This window comes from Hylobates moloch, unplaced genomic scaffold (genome assembly GCF_009828535.3).
Source record: "Hylobates moloch isolate HMO894 unplaced genomic scaffold, HMol_V3 SCAFFOLD_14, whole genome shotgun sequence".
In the NCBI taxonomy this organism is placed as follows: domain Eukaryota; kingdom Metazoa; phylum Chordata; class Mammalia; order Primates; family Hylobatidae; genus Hylobates; species Hylobates moloch.
Window position 1 is genome coordinate 81,915,391 of NW_026652289.1, and position 23,549 is coordinate 81,938,939.

Sequence of the window (23,549 nt, forward strand, 5' to 3'; positions counted from 1 at the left end):
ATTCACAAATTAATTCTGTCAAGGGGAGCACCTACCAGTTCCAGAGTTCCAGGCTGACAAGGACCCTGGTGCCAGGGGCCCTGACTACTCTTTCTGAAGACTCTACCAGTCCCGCTGCACGTGGGCAGGGTCTCCACATCCTTAGATTTGAGTACCCCATTCTGGATGAGGAGCTCTTTGAAACCTGACCAGAAAGAGCCGTAGAATTCATCTTGAAAGCAAGATTTTTTATGAAGGATGTGCACTGGGAGATTTGGTGCTGCCTTGCTTGAAATTACAACCTGCTTTCCTAAGAGCAATCCCCTTCCTCCCCTGGGGGACAGCCAGGCCGTACCATGAGCCAACAAAGGCCTGGCCTCAAACAGATGCACAGGGTGCCGTGTGTCCCATGCCCACCTCTCTGTTCCCAGTGCTGTCCACATAGTGTAGTGATCCCTATGGTTGAGGCTGCAGTAAAAAAAAAAAAAAAAAAATCTGAAGGGAGAAATGGGCGATATTGGTCACTTAGATGCTGTAGACTCTTGCTTTTTAACCCTAACCCAGCAGCATTGGCATTACTGGGGAGCCCCGCCCCCAGATTGCTGAATCTGAATCTGCATTTCAACAAGATGCCACATTCCAGCTGTTATGCTGTAGGAGACTCACTTGGAAGAAATTGTGTAGCAGCCCTCCCCTCTCTTCTACTCATTTTACAGCTTGAAAAATTGTGTCCTGGATATTTTGAAGAGGACTGAATAGCATTTAGTCATTGCACGAATGGCAATAGTAAAATAGAGTTAGAAAAAATGGGAAGATGAGGCCGGGCGTGGTGGCCCACGCCTGTAATCCCAGCACTTTGGGAGGCCGAGGCAGGCGGATTACGAGGTCAGGAGATCGAGACCATCCTGTCTCACACGGTGAAACCCCGTCTCTACTTAAAATACAAAAAAATTAGCCGGGCGTGGTGGCGGGCGCCTGTAGTCCCAGCTACTCGGGAGGCTGAGGCAGGAGAATGGCGTGAACCCCAGAGGGCAGAGCCTGCAGTGAGCCGAGATCGCGCCAGTGCACTCCAGCCTGGGCGACAGGGAGACTCCGTCTCAAAAAAAAAAAAAAGAAAGAAAAAATGGGAAGATGAACAATGTTGTATTCTCCATGGTCCCTACTACCCTAACTGATGAGCTATTTCATCTGTGTGCCTTTTCAGACCATAGCATTGAGCATAAACGACATACGTAGCTGTCATCATAACCCAGACGTATTTTTGTCATACAGTTTTTAAAATCTGATGTATGACAGATGTTTCTCCATGTCACCGTATAATTTTCATGATTATTTGTAGTGACCTTTCCATGATCCATTTGGGCGATGATGTGCCGTATAACGTATTTCTGTCTACACACTCTACCACTGAGCGTGCAGACTGTGAGTGGCATTTTCTCTTAGGTGTAAGGCTGTCACAGACATCTTTGTACAAGTCTTGTTTTCCTTCTTTGGTTTATTACCTGAGGATAAATCCCCATGCCATACGTCAGCGTTGACCATCTCCCCTCGATGGCCTTGCCTAATGGTTTCCCTTCTTCTGTGGATGTTGGATGCATGCCCTTTATCTTCTGGGGTTTGGATGCATTTCCAGCTCATAGAAGCACTCTCTACACTGTAGGTGTGACTTTCTGTTGCATATGTCCTCTTCTTTAGTACATTTTCTTTTGAATTTTGGTTATATTATTTTCATCATCTCTGCAGCATTTTTGAGATGTTAATGACTCATCTGTGACCCCTCCATCTCCTTTGGGTACAGAGGGATTTAATTGGATGTTTCCTTCTTCCCTGTCTGGTGGATGTATTCACAGAGGACATTGCTTTGGTCTGATCGATATGAAAAATGAGTTGCCGGCTGGGTGTGGTGGCTCACACCTGTAATCCCAGCACTTTGGGAGGCCAAGGTGGGCAAATCACCTGAGGTCAGGAGTTCGAGACCAGCCTGGCCAACGTGGTGAAACCCCGTCTCTGCTAAAAATATAAAAATTAGCTGGGCATAGTGGTGTGCGCCAGTAATCCCAGCTACTCAGGAGGCTGAAGCAGGAGAATCGCTTGGGCCTGGGAGGCAGAAGCTGCAGTGAGCCGAGACAGCGCCACTGCACTCCAACCTTGGCGACAAAGTGAGACTCCCCACCTCCAAAAAAAAAAAAAGAAAAGAAAAATGAGTTGCGCCTGTACTAAGAAGTAGGTTGTGTGGCCTTTGGAGCCCTCCTGAGCTGTAGGGTGCCATGCATTTCGAAAAGGCTCCAGTTTGCAGGCAGCCCTCTCACCTGTGCAACTCTGCTGAGACCAAGAGGTCTGCCCGGAGGCTGGGATATGAGAGACACAAAGGCAATAGAATTTCTAAAATTGTAGGAAGACAGGATGGGGAACAGAGATCTACACATGAATTATTTTAGTAAAATAAAAAAAGGTATTTCACAGCACTGCAAGTTTACTGAGGAAAATTTGGAATATACAGGCAAAAAAATCTTTTGCCGTGTGGCATTGTAGAATTCCACTATAGAGTTTTCGAATCAAAGAGACAAACCTAGGTCAGGATTTCCCAAACACGCTCTTAGAGGTGTTCTGTAAACAAAGTACCATTTGATCCTTATTATTCATGGATTTCATATTTGCAACTTTGTTAACTTGCTAAAATTGATTTGTAACCCTGAAATCAGTACTCATAGCACTTTCCCAGTCATTTGCGGAGGTACAGAGAGGGGAAGAATTTGAGTCACCCAACTCTCACGTTCCCAGCTGAGGTTGAACAAGGCTTTGCCTTCTTGTTTCAGCTCTCATACTGTAAACAGCTGTTCTTTTGACAATCTATGTAGAGTTCTTTACATTTTTGTTGATGTGTGTGTGTGTGTGTTGGTGATAAAATGGCCCTCAAGTGTGGTGCTGAAGCCTAGTGATCCTAAGCACAGAATGGCTGCCGTGTGCCTTACATGTGCTAGAGAAGCTTCCTTCAGGGCTGAGCAACAGTGCTGACTCGTCTATGCTGCCACTCTGGGAGGTGCTAAAGTAACTTCTGTAGTGTATGATGAAGTTAAGGAAAAGATGGAGGAATGGCTAAATTTGCAGATTCATGGGACAATGACCGATTAAAAAACACACAGTGGACAGGTAGAAAACCCAAGAACTTTACTGTCTTGTGATCTAGGGTCAGGGAAATGTTAAACTCTTCTAAGCTAGTGTTTTATGATAAATAAATAATGCATATAATTAATTATTTGTAAGAAATCTGTATTAAACAAGGTGTGTATAAACAGAAACACACATAAAACAAGGTTCTGTGTTGATTCATTGATAAAAATGTGTCCCGAGGCTCATAGGAACCTAACCCTGTATCTCCCCTAGGAGCAATGTATTCAGTATTCATCAACTCAGTGCTCAGGGAAGCTTTACAGAACATAACTATGTGAATGAGAATTGGTTGTATTTGCTTGGCAAATGACTTTGGGAAACTTTGCTGCAAAGCTTTTCCCTTCTTGGGGTTTACTGATTTCTCACACACGAGCAGCATAAAGTCCCATGTTCGCTATAGTGGAGATACCAGCCAGCCTGGCCAGTGCTTCCCAAACATGGTGTATCAGCAAGCCCTTTTCCCTCCATGCAGGGTCTATGGGAGAATAGAGACCCAAGCTTTACACCCTGAGGAGTAGAGGACCAGTACACGTGAACTCCCAAGACCTCTCCCTGTATGCTTCAGTTCCAAGATGATTCAGTAACCCCAAATGGTGATGATGGAAAGGTTGTCATTGTGTTACCATCAGGACCCTTGGCTTCTGCAGATTTAACCTTTCTTATTTTGTGGTTTGTGTAAAGTCCGTGGGTGCTGGTGGAGGTGGCAGTGGTGTTGGTGGTGACTGCTGGCACCATGTTAGGGGTGTTAGGAATATGATCTCAGTAAATCCTAGAACAACCCAGAGTGAGGGAGCTAGGGTTAGTCCCATGTTGCAGATGGCACAGTTAAGTAGCTCCTCTGTGAATAGACTGTGGACTGTGTTATGCCAAAACCCATGCCTCTAAACAGTGCATAACACAGCCCTTGAGGAACCTTAGAAGAGAAAGCATCCAGTTCTTTGCAGTCCGCATTTGAGCCTGCCTGGTGGAGAGTGAGTCAGTGTGGGGGAACTGTGCAGTGTTCCTCCTGGAGAGTGATGGTCTCTTCTTCTCTGTTGTCTGTTTCCTTGCTGTTGAAAGGCTTGGCATGCGCTGTTGTTCTCAGTGAGTGGGATGTGGTGCCAGTGAGGTGACCAGTAGGTATGGAAGCCTCCGGTCTGTAAAATGTCCCCATCTCAGTGCTAACATGTCCTGAGTTCACCAGGGCTCAGGCCACAGATCAAACAAGTCAAGTAAAGATTGTTCATGTGACATTTTTCTTAATTTTTTTGAGCTTTGTTGACATAAAGTATTGATTTTTTTTTTTTTTTACATGCAGTGATTAAGGAATACATGAGTTGGGTCCAGCCAGGCTCGTATTGAGTGACCTGATGGAATCAGTATTCCTACACCTACCCATGTGGCCCTCTACTATCAGGCAGTGAAGCGTGAGTGGAGGGAGGACCCCAGCTGGGCACCAGTGCCTGGCTCAGTCTCACAGCTCCACGAGCTCCACAGGTCCACGAGCCTGTGGACCTGGCACATCCTTGGTACCTTCCCTTGAAGAGAGTAGTTTGCTGATCAGTGCTTTCCCTGGGGCAACTCACCCACACTCCTGGGGGGAACCATAAGAGCATTTGTGCAGCACCAAAGATCCTAGTTCTGTGGGTCTGTGGGGTGGCCCTGGATGGCATGTTCTCTGGATGCTTCTGGGTGGCCTGTGGAACATACGGGTTTGGCGAGGGCTGGACGGATTGTTTTGGAGCCCCATCCCACCTGTTACCTTGTGACGTCTATCAGGACATACTCTGAAAAGGTCAGCCTTGCCTGAAATTCTCCCTGTAGAGACTTACTGCTTTGGACCTTGGAGATTCTGGAGTTGCAGGCATTCCTTGTCCAGGACCTCCATGGCTACCGAGTTGAGGTATTTGATTTACTCAGCAAGTGTAGAATAGCTCCACACCTTGGAATGGCAAACCAAATACACGTTTTGATTATTTGGGGTATTCATGATTTCTGTTTATCCCTGGCCCAGCTGGTGCTTTCTGGAAAGAGCCTTCCGACAATAGAAAAAAATAAGAAAAATCAGTACATCGTAGCCAACTTAATACAACAGTTAAAGGGAAGCATGGTCGAGGGCCCCAAGGCCACATCAAACGTGGAATTGTGCATCATTGCTCGTTGTAGAGATGCTTTGGCCATGACTTGGCATTCAGTTAGAGGCTTGTTTTTTAAAGAGCCTTCTGAGAGTGTGATAGGAGTCTGGTGCCAAGGGAGAGAAGGTGCTAAAAGCACAGGTAACTGGGTGTGTCCCCCAGGTGGGAGGCAGTGGCACCGTGTGTGTTCTGAGCCGGGGCCTCACACACATGCCCCGCCGGGCAGCATATGAAGTGAGTGTCAGTATCTGCTTTACAGAAGAGGACTGAGACAGGAGTGGCATGGGGTTGTTGGCACCCAGGCTTCCTCCCTCTATCAGCGTGCAGTGGGCCAGCAGGTGTGCAGATGGGATGGTCCTGCACAGAGGGGCTTTGGGGCTTGCACTGCGCCCAGGAGGGAGTGGTCTGGGGTTTGTCTAAACCTGGCCCACAGTAGGATGGAACTTGGGAAAGAGCCTGTAGGTGGTGCTGAGGGCAGGGACTTATGGGGGGCATTGGGGCATGGCCTGCCTGAGCAGGGGAAGGTCCTCTGCAGCCCCCTAGGCCTCAGTGGAGTAGTCGGCTCCCTCCTTTCTGCAGCCATGCCCCAGATTCTACAGTGTCCCTTGCCCCGCCCACCCATGGTGTCAGGCCTAGCACTCCTGCTCTGCACATGAGGAGGCTGCACAGGAGGGTTCTTGGGGTGCTCCTGTGTCCCCTGTCATCTGTACTGAGCCCCTTCCCACGCACCTCTGCTCCCAGCACTGTGACAGGGTGGACACCGCACCTCCTGCTACTGATTCCCAGGATTGCCTTGAAAAATAAAATCCTACAGGTGTGCATTGACGTTTCAACCCTGGCTGGCTCCGCATGAGCTTCTGAACTTGATGTTCAGAAGCTCAGGGCCCATTTGCTAAGTCAGCACAGCTGGCGTCTTTGATTTGTATGAAGCCTTTTGATGACATGTCACCATGGGTGACATGTTTTTGATGACATGTGTTGATGACATGTCACCATGGGTGGCTGTTATTATCAGGGAGCAGTTTATCTATCAGGATCTGGGATTGCTTTGAGTACTTTTAAAATCTAGGTAAAGCCAGGATTTCTAAAACATTGTTCTAAAACATTGTCGGGGCAGAGCATGTAAAGCTCTCCCACTAATAGTGATCTAAAAAGTACCTCTGCCCTCAACACACCCTAGTCCTTGGGGAGAGAGCAGAGTGCAGTGGTTAGGAATGCTGGAGCCACAGTCAGGAAGCCGGCATCCAACCCGGCTGCAGCAGCTCGGGGCCCGGGAACATTCTGGATGGGCCACCTGTGCCAGCAACCCCCCATCTCCTGGGGCTGTGGGGAGGGGAGTTGATCTGGGTCAGTGTCCATATGGATGGTGCGGGGCATGGAGTGCTTGTGCAGATGATGATGATGGTGAGTTTTCAGTCCATGGGAAGCTCATCGGGTCTGAGGGAGGTGGGTGGGCAATGCCCTGCCCCCAGTTTGGGTACAGGCCATGCTGGGCAGGGGCGAGGACACTAGTGGACCTGTCCTTGGGAGTGACACAAAGGAGGTGTTGAGCCCTGCTTGTGAGACAGGATGAGAGGAGTACCAGGACTGGTCAGGGCCACACTGGAGCTGCTGAGGGTGAGGTCAGGTAAGGGCCTCCCAAGGTGCCCTCACGCTGTCCCCTCTGCAGGGCCCTCCTGAGTGTGGCTTGTGCCCTGCTAGGGAAGTCTCACACGCCTCTTTCTACTCCAGAGTCACTGATTTGGGAGATGGGACAACAGCTGCACAGCCCTAAGGGCTGCCCTGATTTTCTCACACCCAATATCTAATAGGAAGTTAGCTGAGAAGCCCACACACCTCTTCTTCCAGGTAGACAAGCTGGGCCTGGGACCACCGGTCTCTCACCGACTCCAAATGATAGCCAAGCCTCTCTTAGCCTTGGGCACCTTTTTTCCAGTTTCCACTTCAAATTCACACTCTTCAAAGCCAGCTCCCCCGCTGGGCTGCTCCTGATGTGGGGGGCTGGCCCTCCCTGCATCCCTCCTGCATCCCTCCTGCATGGCCCATGCAAATTGGCACCTGCCATGTGGTAGGCACTGGGACTGCAAAGGTGAAAGTGGCATTATCCTGCATTTGAAACTCATTCTAGAGGGAGACGGATACATGAGACTCTCCCTGCCCCCATCCACATGTGGCCAGGCTCGAGACGAGTTCCAGTCAGGCTTCTGGGACAGGCTCCAGAGTTAGGGACAGGCGGAGAGGCTCTGGGACTTTGAGAGGGGCTTTGGGAAGGCAGCCGACAAGGTGGGGATCAACATAGAGGTGTGTGGGTGTCCTCAGCATGGAAGGGGCTGGAATTGTGATGTGGCTTTGAGCCCTGAAACAAGACAAGGGGAAGGCGAAGGACATGGGTTGGGGGATGGTGATGAGAGAGAGACAGAGGGTTCCACTGGGGGCATGGAGGGGAGCCAGGAGAGAATTGGGGAGCTGAGGGGAGGGACATTAGGAAGGCAGATGTAGCAGGGCAGTTAGGAGATATCTTGCTGGGGAAGAAAGCACCCGTTGGCAGTGGGCACCTGTTGGCAGGGTCCCCTGAGCCTGAGCAGCTCTGGTGGATTGGGAAGGCAGAGGCATGGGAAGGGTAGATGGACAGTGTCCATAGGGACTTGCACGGAGGGCCCAAGGAGGTGCTGGCAAGCCGAGGTGCTCATAGTGTGTGTGTGTGTGTGTGTGTGTGTGTGTGTGTGTCTGGGACTGCTGGCACGCTGCCCTGCTTTTCAAAGCCTAGCATCCCAGGAGCAAAACCCATCCTTCCCCCTACAAGACGGCTGTGATCCACCTGGGACTCCACTGCAGTAGACCCTGCACTGACCGCAGATATTTTCCACAGTGACAGAACATTTTACATTTTCACCAGCAGTGCATGAGGGTTCTGATTACTTTCAAAGGAAACAAATTAAGCAGCCCTGTCACCTTGATGGTTTGGTCTCTGGCCTCACCGCTTCAGCTCCTCTGGCCTGATCTCCCAGGGCCTGCTTTTGTTCATGTGTGTGTCTGTTTATACCCTGGCTCATCCTGTGGAGGGTCTGAGGCTGGCAGGATCACTGGGTTCTGTCTCCACATTGGAAGGTGAGCTGTCCTAGGTCAGGGTCTTTGTTGCATGCGTCATCTTGTCCTTAGCAAGAGTTGCCCTGTGCCGTACGGGACATACAACAGGCACCTGTTCAGGCCTGGCCATGTGGGCCCACCTTTGGATGGTACTTGACAAAGCCTTAAAATGCAGTGACAAGTTTAGATAAATATGATTCTGTTCTGAAATGCTGCACTGGACACAGCCATCCACTGCCTGCCCTTTACAGGGCTCTGTGAAGAGACAGTGAACAATGAAGTGGAGGATGTGTGCAGGTGGCCCCAGTGGTCGGTGATGGAGGAGAGATTTCAGCAGTCCAAGCACGGAGAATAAAGCCAGGCCAGAGTGTGCTATAAGCCTGTCTGCCCCCTAGAGCTGATGGACTCAGCAAATAACAGTATAGGGTGCCCAGTTACATTCAAATTTAGATGGGTATAGAATTTTGGTTTTTCAAGATGAAAAAACTTATAGTGGTGAGGGTTGTACAACATTATGAATTTAATAACACTGAACTGTACACTCAAAAATGGTTAAGATAGTATACTTTATTGTGTGTGTATTTTACCACAATAAGCAATTGAAAAAATAAGTTGTACTTCAGGTAGATAGTGAATAATTTTTTTAGTATAAATATGTTCCATGAAATGTCTGGATACCGGGATGCAGGAGGGACTCCCCTTCCTCCTCCCATTCACAGGCCTGCCTAGAGATTTTTAAGTACAGACTGACTGGCTGGTTTTCCCAGTGTGTCTTGTCGTGATACTTTTAAGCCACAGATCTGCTTTGAAAAGATATGATCTCCCCCAGGGGAGTAACTGTTATAAGAACAGATACTCTATCCAAGCTTCCATTCTCCTCAAGATAAACATCACAGGAGTGACCTGAATTGTAAAGAGGAGTGGAAGGAAAAGAACAATACTGTAATGTTTTCTGAGCCACGCAGATGTCAGGGGATGGATCCAAGGGCATCTGAAAGAAGACGTCCGTGCTGCTGAGTGAGACCTTCCTCCGTGCTGCTGAGTGAGACCTTCCATCTGACCAGGGGGTCATGCCCTCACTGGTCCTGCTTGGAGCTCTGGTGCTGTAGCGGGTCTCGGCCGCCCCTCCTGAGCTGGATGGAGGAAGAAGTCCCTGTTGAAATATCAGATGAGTAGGGATGATCGCCTCTTTTGAAAACAGGAGGCACGAAGTGATTCCCAGAGAAGACTGTCATCTAATGGAGTCATTCATCCACCCAGGACTTCTCTGTCACAGGGTCATGTTTGGGGAGAATTTTCACAGGCCACTGGGGATGGCTGTGGCTAGCCTGGCTTTCCACTGATGCCCTCTATCCCTAACCTCACTCCTGACATGCCTGTCATTCCAGAGAGTGCTTGGAAGCATTCTGCCTTTGTTGAAGATGGCCTGAGCGGAGTGGGTGTGCACTAGTCGGGTGTTGTTTCATCCAGAGCAATGTGGTTATATTGCTGTATTTTCAGTTTCATCAAGCAGGCAAAATCAGAATTGACACTTTTAAAAATCCAAGCTTTAGTTTCCCCAACTGGAGCCAAGGTGTTTATTGGAAAGATTTATTGGCATTAGTGTATTTTTATTACAAGCATTTATCTCTGCCCTGAACAGTTGCCCCTGAGTCCCGTGTGCTGTGAAGAGTCTGTGCCACACCACACGTTAATTTTCTGTCCTCAGAGCTCCGGGGACACATGCTGATTCTCATGCTGTGCCCACCGCCTGCTCCGAGTAGATGGCTGATGTGGGTTTCAGGCCCCACTACAGTTACTCAGCGAGAGATGGGACCCCATGTCCCCTGTTGGCTGTGGGGAGTTGAGGTGACCCTGGCTGGCATCTTGTTTGAGGGGTGGCTGGCTGCTATACTCTGGGGAGGGCATAACAGGATTTAAATAGCATCTTTATCTAGGATGCCTGGAGCCCCAAATCCATGTGGGCCTCCCACTGTGTGAATTTCAGATGCTGTCAGCCCCCCAACCCCACCCCTGAGATGGAAATTACAGCACCAGATGGGCTCTCCCAAGGAGAAGCATCACAAGCTCACCCTCCTGCCTCTTTGGAAAGTAACCCTGGCTGTTTATTGTGAGATGTGGTTGTCATGGTGATGAGTGGACACCCGCTTGGGAGGGAGTTAGAGGAAACGCTGATGTGGAGGAAAGGTCACCCCTAGAGACAACCTTGTGTTGCCTGTGGACACCCCATACTATGGCCCCCGTACTGGGGAGTCCCATGGGTAGGGTGTGGGGGTGCGGCCATCAGTCTGTATCCCCAGCCAAGCCTTGGGCTCTGGCTTGAAGTTGCACAAAGGTACAGTGGCTGGCCCAGCCCTAACCCGTGGTGGATGCAGCCCCTGTTGTGTCCCCCAAACCCTGACTTACCTGGCTGCCTGATGAGAGTCTGTCGCCCTACATCTGTGGTGCTCCCTCTGCCTGACAAATTAAATCCCACCCAGCTTGCAGGAGGGATGTTGTTAACCTGATTTCATTTGCTGGTGGGCTGGTTGATTTCTTTGGGGTTTTTTTGGAGATGACCAGCACCTGTCCAGCAACTAGTAAGGTAGGGAAGGCCTCCAGGAAACCAAGTCCATGCAGAAGGGCACTGTGTTGGGGAACTTTCAGACAAGTGGGTAAAATACCGATGTGTGCTATGTGCACCTTGAAATAGCAAAGTGTCCTCAACAGAGCTCTCTGGGGGATGTCCCAAATAAGGTTTACTTTAGGAGAACGTGAGCAGCATCTGAGGTGAGATTCTCTTGTTGCATCCTTTGGAAGCTTTTGCCTGATGTTCCTTGGCCATAGCAGGAAGAGCAGTGCCAGGGATGGGTGAGGGGAAGAAACCTTGGAGGAGCAGTACCTGCGCCAGTCTCAGCCCTGCAGAAAGGGGCACTGTCTGCTCAGCTTGGTCAGTGCAGGGTCTACTGCAGTGGAGTCCCAGGTGGATCGCAGCCGTCTTGTAGGGGGAAGGATGGGTTTTGCTCCTGGGATGCTAGGCTTTGAAAAGCAGGGCAGCGTGCCAGCAGTCCCAGACAAACCAGAGCCGGGCCTTTGGTCATGCCAGGACAGCAGGCTGCGGTCTGGCTAGGCCTGTGAGCTCATGGGGTTCAGGGGTAGGGGCAGCAGGACTGGGGGAGGCAGGGACCAACCAGACCTCAGAACTGCTGGGTCCCAGCTGCACCCCCGCACCCCCTCAGCTCTAGGAAGGGCAGCCCCGTGTAGCTTTCTTGAGATGTAGCAGCAGTGATCTCCCTTCTCCCTTGCCATCCTTAAAGCCCAGCCCCGGTGCCTGCTCCCCTGCATCCCCTACTCCCATTGCCTCTGAAATCCAGTGGTGTCTGTGATCCTGGAGGGGAGGTTTAGCCAGCAATCATTCCAACTGCCTGGGGTACGGCATGTCTGTCCCCATCGGTGCTGGGAGGGTGGGCCCAGGTCCTTTAATTTTTCTCAAACCCCCAGAGAGGCAGAGTTCCATCAAAGAGCACACTGATAGACTAGGACAGGGGATAGAGCTGGCAGCCACGCCTCGTGGCGTCACCTGACTCCGAGAGAAGCCGGCCCAACACTTGGGGTCTCAGTTTTCTCACCTGTCAAGCAGGGGGGAGAATATTCATTGTGTACGCAAAAGGCTTTTATACACCCTAAGGTGCTAGATAAATTAGGTAAATGTAACTTTTTTTTTTTTTTTTTGAGACTGAATCTCACTGTGTTGCCTAGGCTGGAGTGCAATGGCGCCATCTCAGCTCACTGCAACCTCCGCCTCTCAGGCTCAAGTGATTCTCCTGCCTCAGCCTCCTGAGTAGCTGAGATTACAGGCACCCACCACCATGCCCAGCTAATTTTTGTATTTTTAGTAGAGACAGAGTTTCACCATGTTGGCCAGGCTGGTCTCGAACTCCTGACCTCAAGTGATCTGCCTGCCTTGGCCTCCCAAAGTACTGGGATTAGAGGCATGAGCTACTGCACCCAGCTGGTAAATGTAACTTTTATCATCAGTGTCTTCCTTGCCATCATCATATTGTTATTTCTCAATCATTTATTTCCAGAAAGTTCTGGAACTGGACTTACCATGCAGGCTCCGGAACCTCCTTTGGGGTGTGGACAGGGCTTTAAGGGCTATGGATCTGGCGTCTATCTTCTGGATGATATAAGGAACTAAATAGAGAAAATATACCTAACCTTAAATTTTATTAATTGAAGTAGAAGCAGTTGTAGTTTGGTGTCTTCTTTAAAAGAAGACTTATGACATGTACTTGGGGCATTTTATATTTTGTAGTAATAGATTGGCTAATTTGCATTTATTCTCATCCAAGAATTTAGGTTTTTTAAAAATATGGCTTTTAACTTTTTGGGCACTCTTGGTGGGAACGTAAATGGTACTACTGCTGTGGAAAATAGTATGGAAGGTCCTTAAAAACTGAAAAATAGAGTTATCCTATGATCCAGTGATTTCACCACCAGGTATGTACGTAAAGGAAGTGGAAGCTAAGACTCGAGATATTTGCGCACCCACGTTCATAGCAGCACCATTCACAATAGCTAAGAATTGGAAGCAACCCAAGTGTCCATCAATAGATGACTGGATAAACAAGAGGTGGCATGTACACACAGTAGAATGTGATTCAGCCCTTAAAGGAAGGAAATTCTGCCATGTGCTTCAATGTGGACGACCCTTGAGGACATTTTGCTGAGTACAGTAAGCCAGTTCCAAAAGGGCACATACTGACTGTTTAATTACTCCACTTACATGGGGGGCATAGAGCTGCCCAATTCACAGAAACAGAAAGTAGAATGATGGTTGGCAGGGGCTCAGGTTGGGGTTGGGGTTGGGGGGTATTGAGGAGTTTGTTTAATGGGTACAGAGTTGTAGTTTTGGGAAGAGGAAGACATTCTGAAGGTGGATGGTGACCATGGTTGTACGACAGTGTGAATGTACTTAGTGCCACTAAACTGTACACTTAAAAATGGTCAAATGGTGAACTTTATGTTATGTGCATTTTACTGCAATCAAAAGATAACAAATTTTAAAATGATTTAAAATAACTTTTTTAGAAGTATGAAAATAGAATATTAAGTGCATAGCAGTTTAAGTATAATTAAATAGATGTCTGCACACACACCTATACACATACAGACATACACATGCATTTTACAAAATTGTATCACATTGCGTATCCAGGTTTTGCATCTTGCATTTCTCTAACATATAAAATCACGATCTTTAACTTCCCCGTTTCCAGGTTTGCAATGGTCTGGAGCAGCCAAGGAAGCAGCAGCGCTCTGATCTCAATGGACCTGTTGACAATAACAACATTCCAGAGGTAATTTTTCTCAAGGATGAGAGTTCTGGGCCGGAACACTCATCTAATGATGGAGTGGCCCACTGAGTTGTGGTCTGCTCACTTTGTCCATGATGTTCTCGTCCCACCCGGTGCCTGGGGGAGAGGGAGTCCAGGTCAGGCCAAGTTGGTGTCACCATATGGTGAGGAGGTGAGGGCATGCTGGCCTGGGAGGAGGGAGAAGAGGGCCTCCTTGCTGTTAGGACCATGCCATGGAATGCTTATGTGTTGCAGATGGTGTATGTGTGGGGGTGGGGGACCATTGGTACTTCTTAATTTTATAAAAAGCCATTCTATTCATTGTCTGATAACCATGTTCTAAACTAGGGTTTCTCAACAGTGACACCATTGACATTGAGGCCTAGGTAATTCTTTGTTTTGGGGACTGTCCTGTGTATTGTAGGAGTTGAGCAGCATCTGTGGCCTCAACCCACTAGATCCTTGTACCTACCCCATCCCCACCCCTGATTTGTGGTAACCAAAAATGTCTTCAGACATTGCCTAATGATGTCCCTTTGGGAACAAAAATCATCCCAGTTGAGAACCACTGTTCTAAATCAACAACAGGTTTAACAAACAATTTCCTATAAACTAACAGTGCCATGATGGAAGATATTTCCCCTTTCTGGTAACATAGTTTAGATGAGATTGTTTAACTTTGATAAAATAACGATGGCCACCAATGGAGTGGTATCCAGTCTCCTTTATCTTGCTTTTAAAGATGTGTCTGGATGGCTCTCATGCCCCTCAGCTGGAGCACCATTGTGTGGGATGGTCTCTAGGCTCCCTTCTAGTCAAGATATGCCAGTCTGAGGGTTCCTAAGTTTTAGATGATGGGCGTTTGGGTCACTCTCCAACATCATGTTGCCTGCACCAGACTGGTTTGCTGTACGGAGCTGACATCTTGGGAACGCCATCACTCGTGGGGGTATTCACATTATGGTTTTCTCATTATGGCTCATATCACAGCCCTGCTTAGCCTTCACCTGGTGGGCTACCTACTTAAAATTGATGTGTGTTTTATTTTTCCATATTTCCCAACAGACAAAGAAGGTGGCATCATTTCCAAGTTTTGTGGCTGGTAAGTGACTTTGAATTTTATCTTTCAAGGGGCAGTTGCATTTTACGTCAAAACAAATGGTGCTTTTAGTTGGGGCGTTCACCTGCAAAACTTGTTTACGAAGCGTGCCTACCTACCAGCAAGGTGCTTGGCCATTGTCTGTCTGAACACTGTGTAGGCCCACTTAGTGGGGAGGGGAGGTCCAGCTGGTCTGCCTGCTTTGATGCAAGGAACAGTAGACCATCTCCTTTAATTACACCCTGGCTAATTGCATCACAGACAACACTGATGACTGAATAGATTGAGATGTGTCTTTATAAGCAGCTGGTTATAGCTAACACTTCTGATCAGGGTGGATATAATGGCATTCAAGTTCAGCCTTTTTTTTTTTTTCAGATCCTTTGTTTTTCTTTACTGTTCCACCCTTTTTGAGGAGGTTAATAGTGCATTTCAACATTCAATAAAGAATGAAACTGGTCGATATGTTCTGTGTCACTCTTGGGGATGGGGAGCACACCTGCCTGGCTTTGACGGAGCTGAGCATCTGGACACCTTGCGGGGCCCCTGTAAGAGATCTACTGGGTTTGCTTTTAGTGCTCCAACCTCAGAGTAAAGAGCTTCTTCGGTGTGATTTCTCTCTTTGCCAGGAGGATGTTTCCTGCCCCTGCTAATGTGTTACAATAAACAATGTGAATTTCATTAGTTCTTTCAATAAGCTGGTAATTAATTATTATAAATATTTATGGGAGCAAGATAAATTAGTCTTCAGAAATAAATGACTTTCAGCCCTTCCCATGCTGCTTTTCTTTTTTTAGCAAACAAATAAAGCCTGGGGAACTGAAGCCCCCAAATTCGCCTTTAGAGGACTAGTTTGAACCAGGCTAAACCAGTTCCAATTGGTTGAAACTGGATTAACTGGCTCAAATCAATTTGGACTGTTATAACTGGCTTAATGCTGCTCAGATTGGGTGAAAATCTGTTTTAGACCATCAGAATTAATATCATGCAATTGAGATAGACTTGGTTCCATTTTGACCAATTCAAATAGGCTAAAATGGGTTTTGCCCAGCAGTTTACATGTGGTTTTAGGTACATTTTATCTGGTTCAAACTGGCTCAAACTGGTTTTCTTCAGGCCAAAGCAGGTTATGATGATTCCTGGAAGAGACCACACTCCCCACATTCCCGCTCGTAGGGTTTGATTAGGTTCCTGACTTATAGGAGCTGGCACTTCATGAGCAGGGCGAATGCAGTACGTCACTGTGCCATTTTCCTTGGCAGGCAGAAGCCAGGGTGGGGTTGCCAGTCACACTGCTCCAGTGAGGCAGGGTCTCCTGGATCCAAGAAGCTCACTTTTCAGTGTATCATGGTGTCATCTGGACAGAACTCTCACACTAGGAGGTGATTTAGACATTAAATGCCCCGACCCTTGAACCAATGTCTTATCTGCAGGGAGTGGGATCGCGAGGGATCGGGAAGCAGTGTCAGTGCCTGGGGTACCTCTGACTCTAGCTCCTGGCATCCCAGAAGACTCGGTTCCCTGCACCACTCAGACTGTTCCAAAGCAAATCCAAACAAGGCCGGATGCCTTAAACCAATTCAGATGGGCTACAACTGCTGTGACCAGCTGGAACCAATGTGGAAAACCTGAATTTATAGTTTCTTCTGTAGGAGAGAAGCCCTTTGATTGTTATGAAAACATAGAAAACTGAAGCAAAACAACATCCTTTACTATTACAGCATTTATATGCAGTGAGGCCTTCATGGACCAAAAATCTTACTCAGCAACAGGAAGAGATCATCATCATGGTGATGTCAAACCCTAGAATATAATGGATTTGGGAAAAGCTGCTCCAAATTAAACACCGTTATCAGTTTGAATGCATTTGGGCACAAGTATCAAAATCCCCACCTAACATTACACAAATAGGAGGTGTGTGTCTTACATAAAGAAGGCCAGGGCTGGATATGGTCGCTCACGCCTGTAATCCCAGCACTTTGGGAGGCCGAGGCGGGTGGATCATGAGGTCAGGAGATCAAGACCATCCTGGCCAACATGGTGAAACCCCATCTGTACTAAAATACAAAAAATTAGCCAGGCGTGATGCTGCGTGCCTGTAGTCATGCTATTTGGGAGGCTGAGGCAGGGGAATCGCTTGAACCCAGGAGGCAGAGATTGCAATGAGCCAAGATCACACCACTATACTCCAGCCTGGCGACAGAGTGAAACTCTGTATCAAAAAAAAAAAAAAAAGTCTAGAGGTGGCCCAGCATGGTGGCTCATGCCTGTAATCCCAGCACTTTGGGAGGCCAAGGTGGGCGGATCACAAGGTCAGGAGTTCAAGACAAGCCTGACCAATATGGTGAAACCCTGTCTCTACTAAAAATACAAAAATTAGCCAGGCATGGTGACGTGTGCCTGCAGTCCCAGCTACTTGGGAGGCTGAGGCAGGAGAATCACTTGAACCCGGGAGGCGGAGCTTGCAGTGAGTTAAGATCATGCCACTGCACTCCAGCCTGGGCGACAGAGCAAGACTCCATCTCAAAAAAAATAAAAAGTCCAGAGGCAAGAGGCCACCGGTTCGATGGCTCTGTGATGTCAGGATCGGCACTGCTGTGTCTCTTGGCCTCCTCTTCAGGCTTGTCACCTCATCATCACACAGTGTGTAGGCAGCCCCAGCCGTTGCTTCTTGTTCTAGGCAGGAAGAAAAAAGGAGAAGGGCTGAAGTCCACACCAGCTGGACATCCTCCCCTTTACATTAGGAAAGCAAAGGTTTTCTGTGGATTAAGAGGTGATGACTTCTCTGCATGAGAATCGGACCATCTGTTACCTTTCATAGGGTGCTCCCTGGGTAACCTGAAAGGCAGCGTGTCAGCTGTGTCTCCAGGCAACCTTGCTTATGGTGAGATGCTCTTTTTGATAAACTGTATCTAGATGGAAAAATTCTAATGCTTGCGGGGCAGGGCATCCAGGGCTTTGAGCTTCTCACAGTGGTGACTTTCGTGACTGGCATGTCTCTTGAAGGTGACCCTGGAAGCTATGCCCCACCCATGGGGTGACTGTGAGAGATACTGGCTGCTGGAAGCATGAGGCTCTTAGACCAGATGGGTTCCACATGCCCTTCTTGGTGGGAGTTTTGTACCCTTGCAGCTGACCCATCCAGGGGCCCATGAGACTAGCTGTGTGGGTGCAGTGCGGACTCCCATCAGAGCGTCCAGGAGGCAAACTGGCATCTGCCTTGTTCCCTTGGAGTAGACGGCCCTGTGTCTAGCTGAGCCTTAGGACACTGCGTGCCTCTGTATATCTAGTTGAACCTTACTTAAAAGACCCAGAAGCCTCTTCAACACACTGCTTATTTCTCTGTGGCCAGAGCTATGTCACATGACCAGCCTCTCAGATGTTAGTGTTGGCCAGACAATCAAATCCTGGGCTTTTCATGAAGGCAGGTCAGGTCTGGAATCAGTCCTGGGTGCCTGCCGCCACTTCCCATCCCACTGTGGGCCCTTCTAGCCTCCTGGCGTGTCCAGTGCTGAGGCTGAGTATGTGAGTTCCTGGGAAGCCCCTGTGTAAGGGAGGAGCAGCTCCTCCATCCCATTTGTGTCTGAGAAATTGCCCCGGAGGGAAATGTTCCTGGAGTATGCATGAGTATTTGGTCTCAGCTTGTGCCTTATTTCATATCAGATAATTGTTGATAATAATGAAAAATAAAATAATAGTAACAATGCAAATGATACCTTCTGAAGCCTTGTTGGGGCTTGGTGTCCCACTCCCTGTGCCATGCAGCATCTCTCTATTTCATGTCGCCTGGTCAACCACCACATGAGGAGTAAGTACTTTCCCCCATCTGATAGGTTAGAAAACTGATGCACAGTGAGGCCAAAGTCACTTGTGTGCAGTCCCATGGCTGTGTGGGGGACAGAGCCTGGACTTGGACCCATGTCTTGGTGCTTGACACATAAACTCTTAGCCAAGGTAATTCCTCCCTACCCACCATGCCTTCATATGCCAGGAATAGGTAAGACCTGTCAGGTGCTTTCTTTGAGCCAGGCCCAGATCTAAGTGTTTTAAGTATATCAAGTTAACAATCACTATATCCACGGCTCAGGGAGAGTGAATCCTGGGCCGAAGGTCACCAGGTAGCAAGTGGCAGAGCCAGGATTCGAACCAGTCTGGAATCTGAGCTCATCACCTTCACACTGCACTGCCTGGTGACCCTCACGCAGTGGGTGAGGAAGAGCCTTCACTTAGAGAAGACCTACCATGCAGGTGCCAGAGAGTTCAGTGGAGGGGAACGTTCCAGATGCCAGAGCTCCTGGCCTCGTCAGGCTCAGGATCACAGCCTTCTCTCTGCAGAGGCATCGTGAGGAAGGACCTGCCACGATCACTGTCTGTGGAAAGCTCTCGGGGTCTAGTGACCCTCTCAGACTGGGAAGGTTAACACTGCAGAGAAAACCTCCTTGTGAAAGTGCGGATTGCCCAGAGGATGCACTGCCTCTCCTGCGGGGAGGAATCCGAAAGCAGCCACCCTCAAGATGTCCCCTCCTACAGGATGTGGTGACTGGCAGCAGCTTGAGCCCAAGCTGCTTAGAGGGTCACTGCCTCTGGATGAGTATATGTGAATGACCAGCTTTTCTACAAAGATAAAACACGTGCTCATTAAAACGAAAAGGCTGATGCTAGTCCCAAGCAATGGGGCCTGACAGTGGCAGCTTCAGTACAAAATAACAAAGACTGGTAAATCTTACTCTGCTTTTTGTACTTTGTTCTCCTAATCTAACAACCAAAGCTCATACAGGATGTTTTGAGACCCACCACCCCACCGGCAGCTTGAGGCTTATGCCAAAATGCTGCCAGGTCTTAGGGTCCTGGGGTCCTTTACAGCCTGTCTATAGCTCATCAACTTGCCCAGCTCCGTGCGGGTCATGTGGAAGGCATGGAGATTACATTCCCCAGACCTGGAGCTGAGCTCACCTATCACCCCTTCCTTCTCTCAGGGGTCCTCACAGTGGTAAAGCTGCTTTGTTGGTTTCATAGAGTGGGCACATGGGATCTGAGAGTTAGTTTGCTCTTAAAATAGGCAATTGGGGTGAACCTGTTCAGATAAGACTCTTAAAGTGAAGACATCTCCCACCTCCTCCTCTTTGGTGTATTTGGATGGGGGATGGAGGGGAAGAAGGTCACCTTGTGGGACCAGAAGGGATGTGGTTCATTCCAAAGAGGGGTTATGAAGACCCAGATGACTTTCCTTTTTTTTACAAACAAGATCATGTTTCTCCTGTACTACATGCAGTCAGCAGGAATAGGGATTAGTCATGTTTTAAAATATGAACTTTTATTCACTAGTAGTTGTTAAAGATTTCTCAGAATAGTGCTTGTATCAGACCAAGAGCTGCAAGAGTTAAAAATGAGAAATCCCCACAGTACCTCTTGTTCTGCCTGTACATCCCAGATCCCTACTCCCTCTGTATAGTGGAAGTCACTTATATTTCTTTTGAATTTCTCCAGGAATTTCTTAGACCTATATCAGCCCATCCATAGGCCCTTTTCCTTAACTAGACATTGCACTGGCCACATGGATCTGTACTTGGCTTTTTCCTTTCTTGCTAGATCTTGGAAACAGCAATAGGTCCACCTGATTATTTAAGTGGCAGCATAGGATCGGTTTAGTGGATGTGGGATGGGGTATTAACCAGCCCCCTTGGACTGATTGTTAGGAGATTTCCAGTCAGTGCAGCAGTGAACAGCCTTGTGGCTATGTCTTTGTGTTTGGTTGTGGGTTCTGTTATAGAGGCGGTTCCTGGCTATGGCAGGGGTACAGGCCAGGAGCACACCAACTCTGATAGACACGGGCAGAATGCCTTCCCAAGGGGGAACAGTGTATGCTGCTGTTGGTTGTGTATGAGAGTTGGTCACGTATGAGGTTCCCACACTGTCACCAACGCTGCATGACCAGCTGTTTGATGTAAGCTCCAGGCCGATGGGTGCAAAAAGATGTCTTGTTGATTTCACGTGTCTTTCATAATAAGTGAAGCCAAACACTATTTCATATGTTCATAAGTGGTTTTTCTTTTCATTGCACTGCCAATTTGTTTCCTGTGCTCATTCCTCTGTTAGATTTTCACCCCCAGCTTTACTGGCGTATAATTGACAAATAAAAGTTTTGTATATTTAAGTCATACAATGTAATGTATTGATAGAAGTTTACATGGTGAAATGACTACCACAGCCAAGCGCATTAACATAGCCATCACTTCACACAGGTACCTTTTTTTGTGTGTGGTGAGAACACTTCAGATCGATTGTCTTAGCAGATTACTAGTATACAATACAGGATTATTAACTACAGACATTGTGCTACACACTGGATCCCCAGAACTTACTCATCTCATAACTAAAGGTTCGTACCATTTGACCAATATCGCCCCATTTCCCCCACCCCTCAGCCCCTGGCAATTGGGAATTTGGGTGTTTCTTACTGATTTGTATTATTCTTTACATATAAAGGAAATGAACCCTTTGGTTTGTACTGTAAAAGTTTACCCCAGCTTACCATTCTTTTCTTCTTTTTTTGGTATGCTTTTTACTTTGCTAAACATGTCATTTAGTCAAATATATCAGTCTTTTTCCTTTGAGCTTACTGAGTTTTTAAGGTTAGTGTGACCACCACACACCTGAGATTATTTTTAAAAATAAGGTTGTTGGCCAGGCGCAGTGGCTCATGCCTGTAATCCCAGCACTTTGGGAGGCCAAGGTGGGCAGGTCACCTGAGGTCAGGAGTTCAAGACCAGCTTGGGCAACATGGCGAAACGCCGTCTCTACTAACAGTACAAAAAATAAACTGAGTGCAGCAGCACGTGCCTGTAATCCCAGCTACTAGGGAGGCTGGGGCAGGAGAATTGCTTGAATCTGGGAGTTAGAGGTTGCAGTGAGCCGAGATCATGCCACTGTGCTCCAGCCTGGGCAACAGAGTGAGACACCATCTCAAAAAAAAAAAATTAATTAATTAATTAATTAAATAAAAAGCTGTCTTCCAGGACTTTGGTATTGTTTTAAATTATTTAAATAATTGATTTATCTGGAATTTATCTTGGTGTATGGATACAGGAAAAGTTACATTTTACGCATTTTGTCCCAATAGCTAGCCAGTTATGCCAGAGCTATCCAAGGAATCTTTCCTTTGCAGGTTTGAAATGCTGCCTTTACCATACCCAAATCGTCATGTGGGTCTCGATCTGTTTCTGGATCTGTTACAGGGATGGTCCATTCAGGTTCCAGATCCAGGCTGCTTTATTTACTGGGGATTTATGGTGTATTTTATTACCTGGTAGGGCTACTTTCAGACCTTGCCGCCATCATTCCATTTCAGATTTTTTTCCTGGATATTTTTGCACTTTTATTTTTCCATAGAAACTTTAAAACCAGCTTGTCTGGTTATTCACTACAAACTCTTTTGTTTGTTTTGTTTTGTTTTGAGACAGAGTCTCACTCTGTCACCCAGGCTGGAGTGTAATGGTGCAATCTTGGCTCACTGCAACCTTCGCCTTCTGGGTTCAAGCGATTCTCCTGTCTCATCCTCCCAAGTAGCTGGGATTACAGGGGTGCGCCACCATGGTCGGCTAATTTTTGTATTTTTAGTAGAGATGGGGTTTTGCCATGTTGGTCAGGCTGGTCTTGAACTCCTGACCTCAGGTGATCCACCCACCTCAGCCTCCCAAAGTGCTGGGATTACAGGCATGAGCCACCGCGCCTGGCCCACTACAAACTCTTACTGGTATTTTTATTAGGCATGCTTAAAGTCTGTCCATTTAGGAGAAAAAATGTCAGCTTTACAACATAGTCTTTCTAGACAACAAAGGATTTATCTTTCCATTTATTCAAGCTCATTTATCTTCATCAATAAAGTTTTTTCATAAAAATTCAACACATATCTTGTTTGTCTGTTTCTTGTTGTTTTATCCCTTTTACTGTTTTTGTAAATGCTGACTTTCATTATTTTTCAACAAGTGGCTGTTTGTAGGTACAAAGAAAGCTATTGATTTTTATATATTAAATTTGAAACCATTGCCTTAGTGAATTCTCTTATTTTTTAAAAATAGATTTTTAGTTGTTTTCTTGAGTTTTTCCTGGCATGCAATCATACCATCTGCAAACAAGAATGATTTTTGCTGCTTCCTTTCTTGTTTTCTATTACTTCTTCTTGCTTAATCAGATTGGGTAGAACAGAAGGAACAATTTTACATAATAGTAGAATATGGCTTCCTAAAAATAACACCTTTTTGAAAGATCTATACTTTTAATTTTATCATAAAAACTTCAAGCATATGAAAAAATAGCTTCAGTATTTACCCATTCATGGCTAGTGGTATTTAATCTACACCCTGACCCTTTCCCAGTTATTCTAAAGCAAATGTCAGATCTTACATCATAGCCTCTTTAAATATTTCATATTATATCTCTAAAATATAGGAATTCTGTTTTTAAAGATAATTTCAATTCTGTTATCACAACTAAAGTAAAATTAATATTTGTTTATGCCTTTAAATATTTGTTTGTGTTTGCATTTTCCCAGTTTACAGGGTGCTGTTTGAATGGGGATCCAAACAAAACCCGTCTATTGAGATTGGTCAATGCCTTTCATAATTCTCTTATGTCTCTTTTAGGTTGTCCGTCCATCTCTTTTTTCTGTGTTACAAATTTTTGTTGGTGTTATTGTGGAAGAATCTGTCATTTATCCTGTAGATTTTCCTGCAGTGTGGATTTTGCTGATTGCATTTTCAT

At 47.1% G+C, this 23,549-nt stretch overlaps 1 protein-coding gene across 9 annotated transcripts in view; it reads left to right on the plus strand.

Annotated features, from left to right (window-relative positions):
* Positions 1-23,549, plus strand: part of APBA2 (amyloid beta precursor protein binding family A member 2) — a 237,897-nt gene that overhangs the window by 181,173 nt on the left and 33,175 nt on the right. For all 9 annotated transcript variants that reach the window (XM_032175896.1, XM_032175897.1, XM_058428014.1 and 6 more), the window contains 2 exons: positions 13,613-13,693; positions 14,756-14,792. In XM_032175896.1, coding sequence (XP_032031787.1) covers positions 13,613-13,693; positions 14,756-14,792 — 118 coding nt within the window. The remainder of the gene's footprint in view (positions 1-13,612; positions 13,694-14,755; positions 14,793-23,549) is intronic.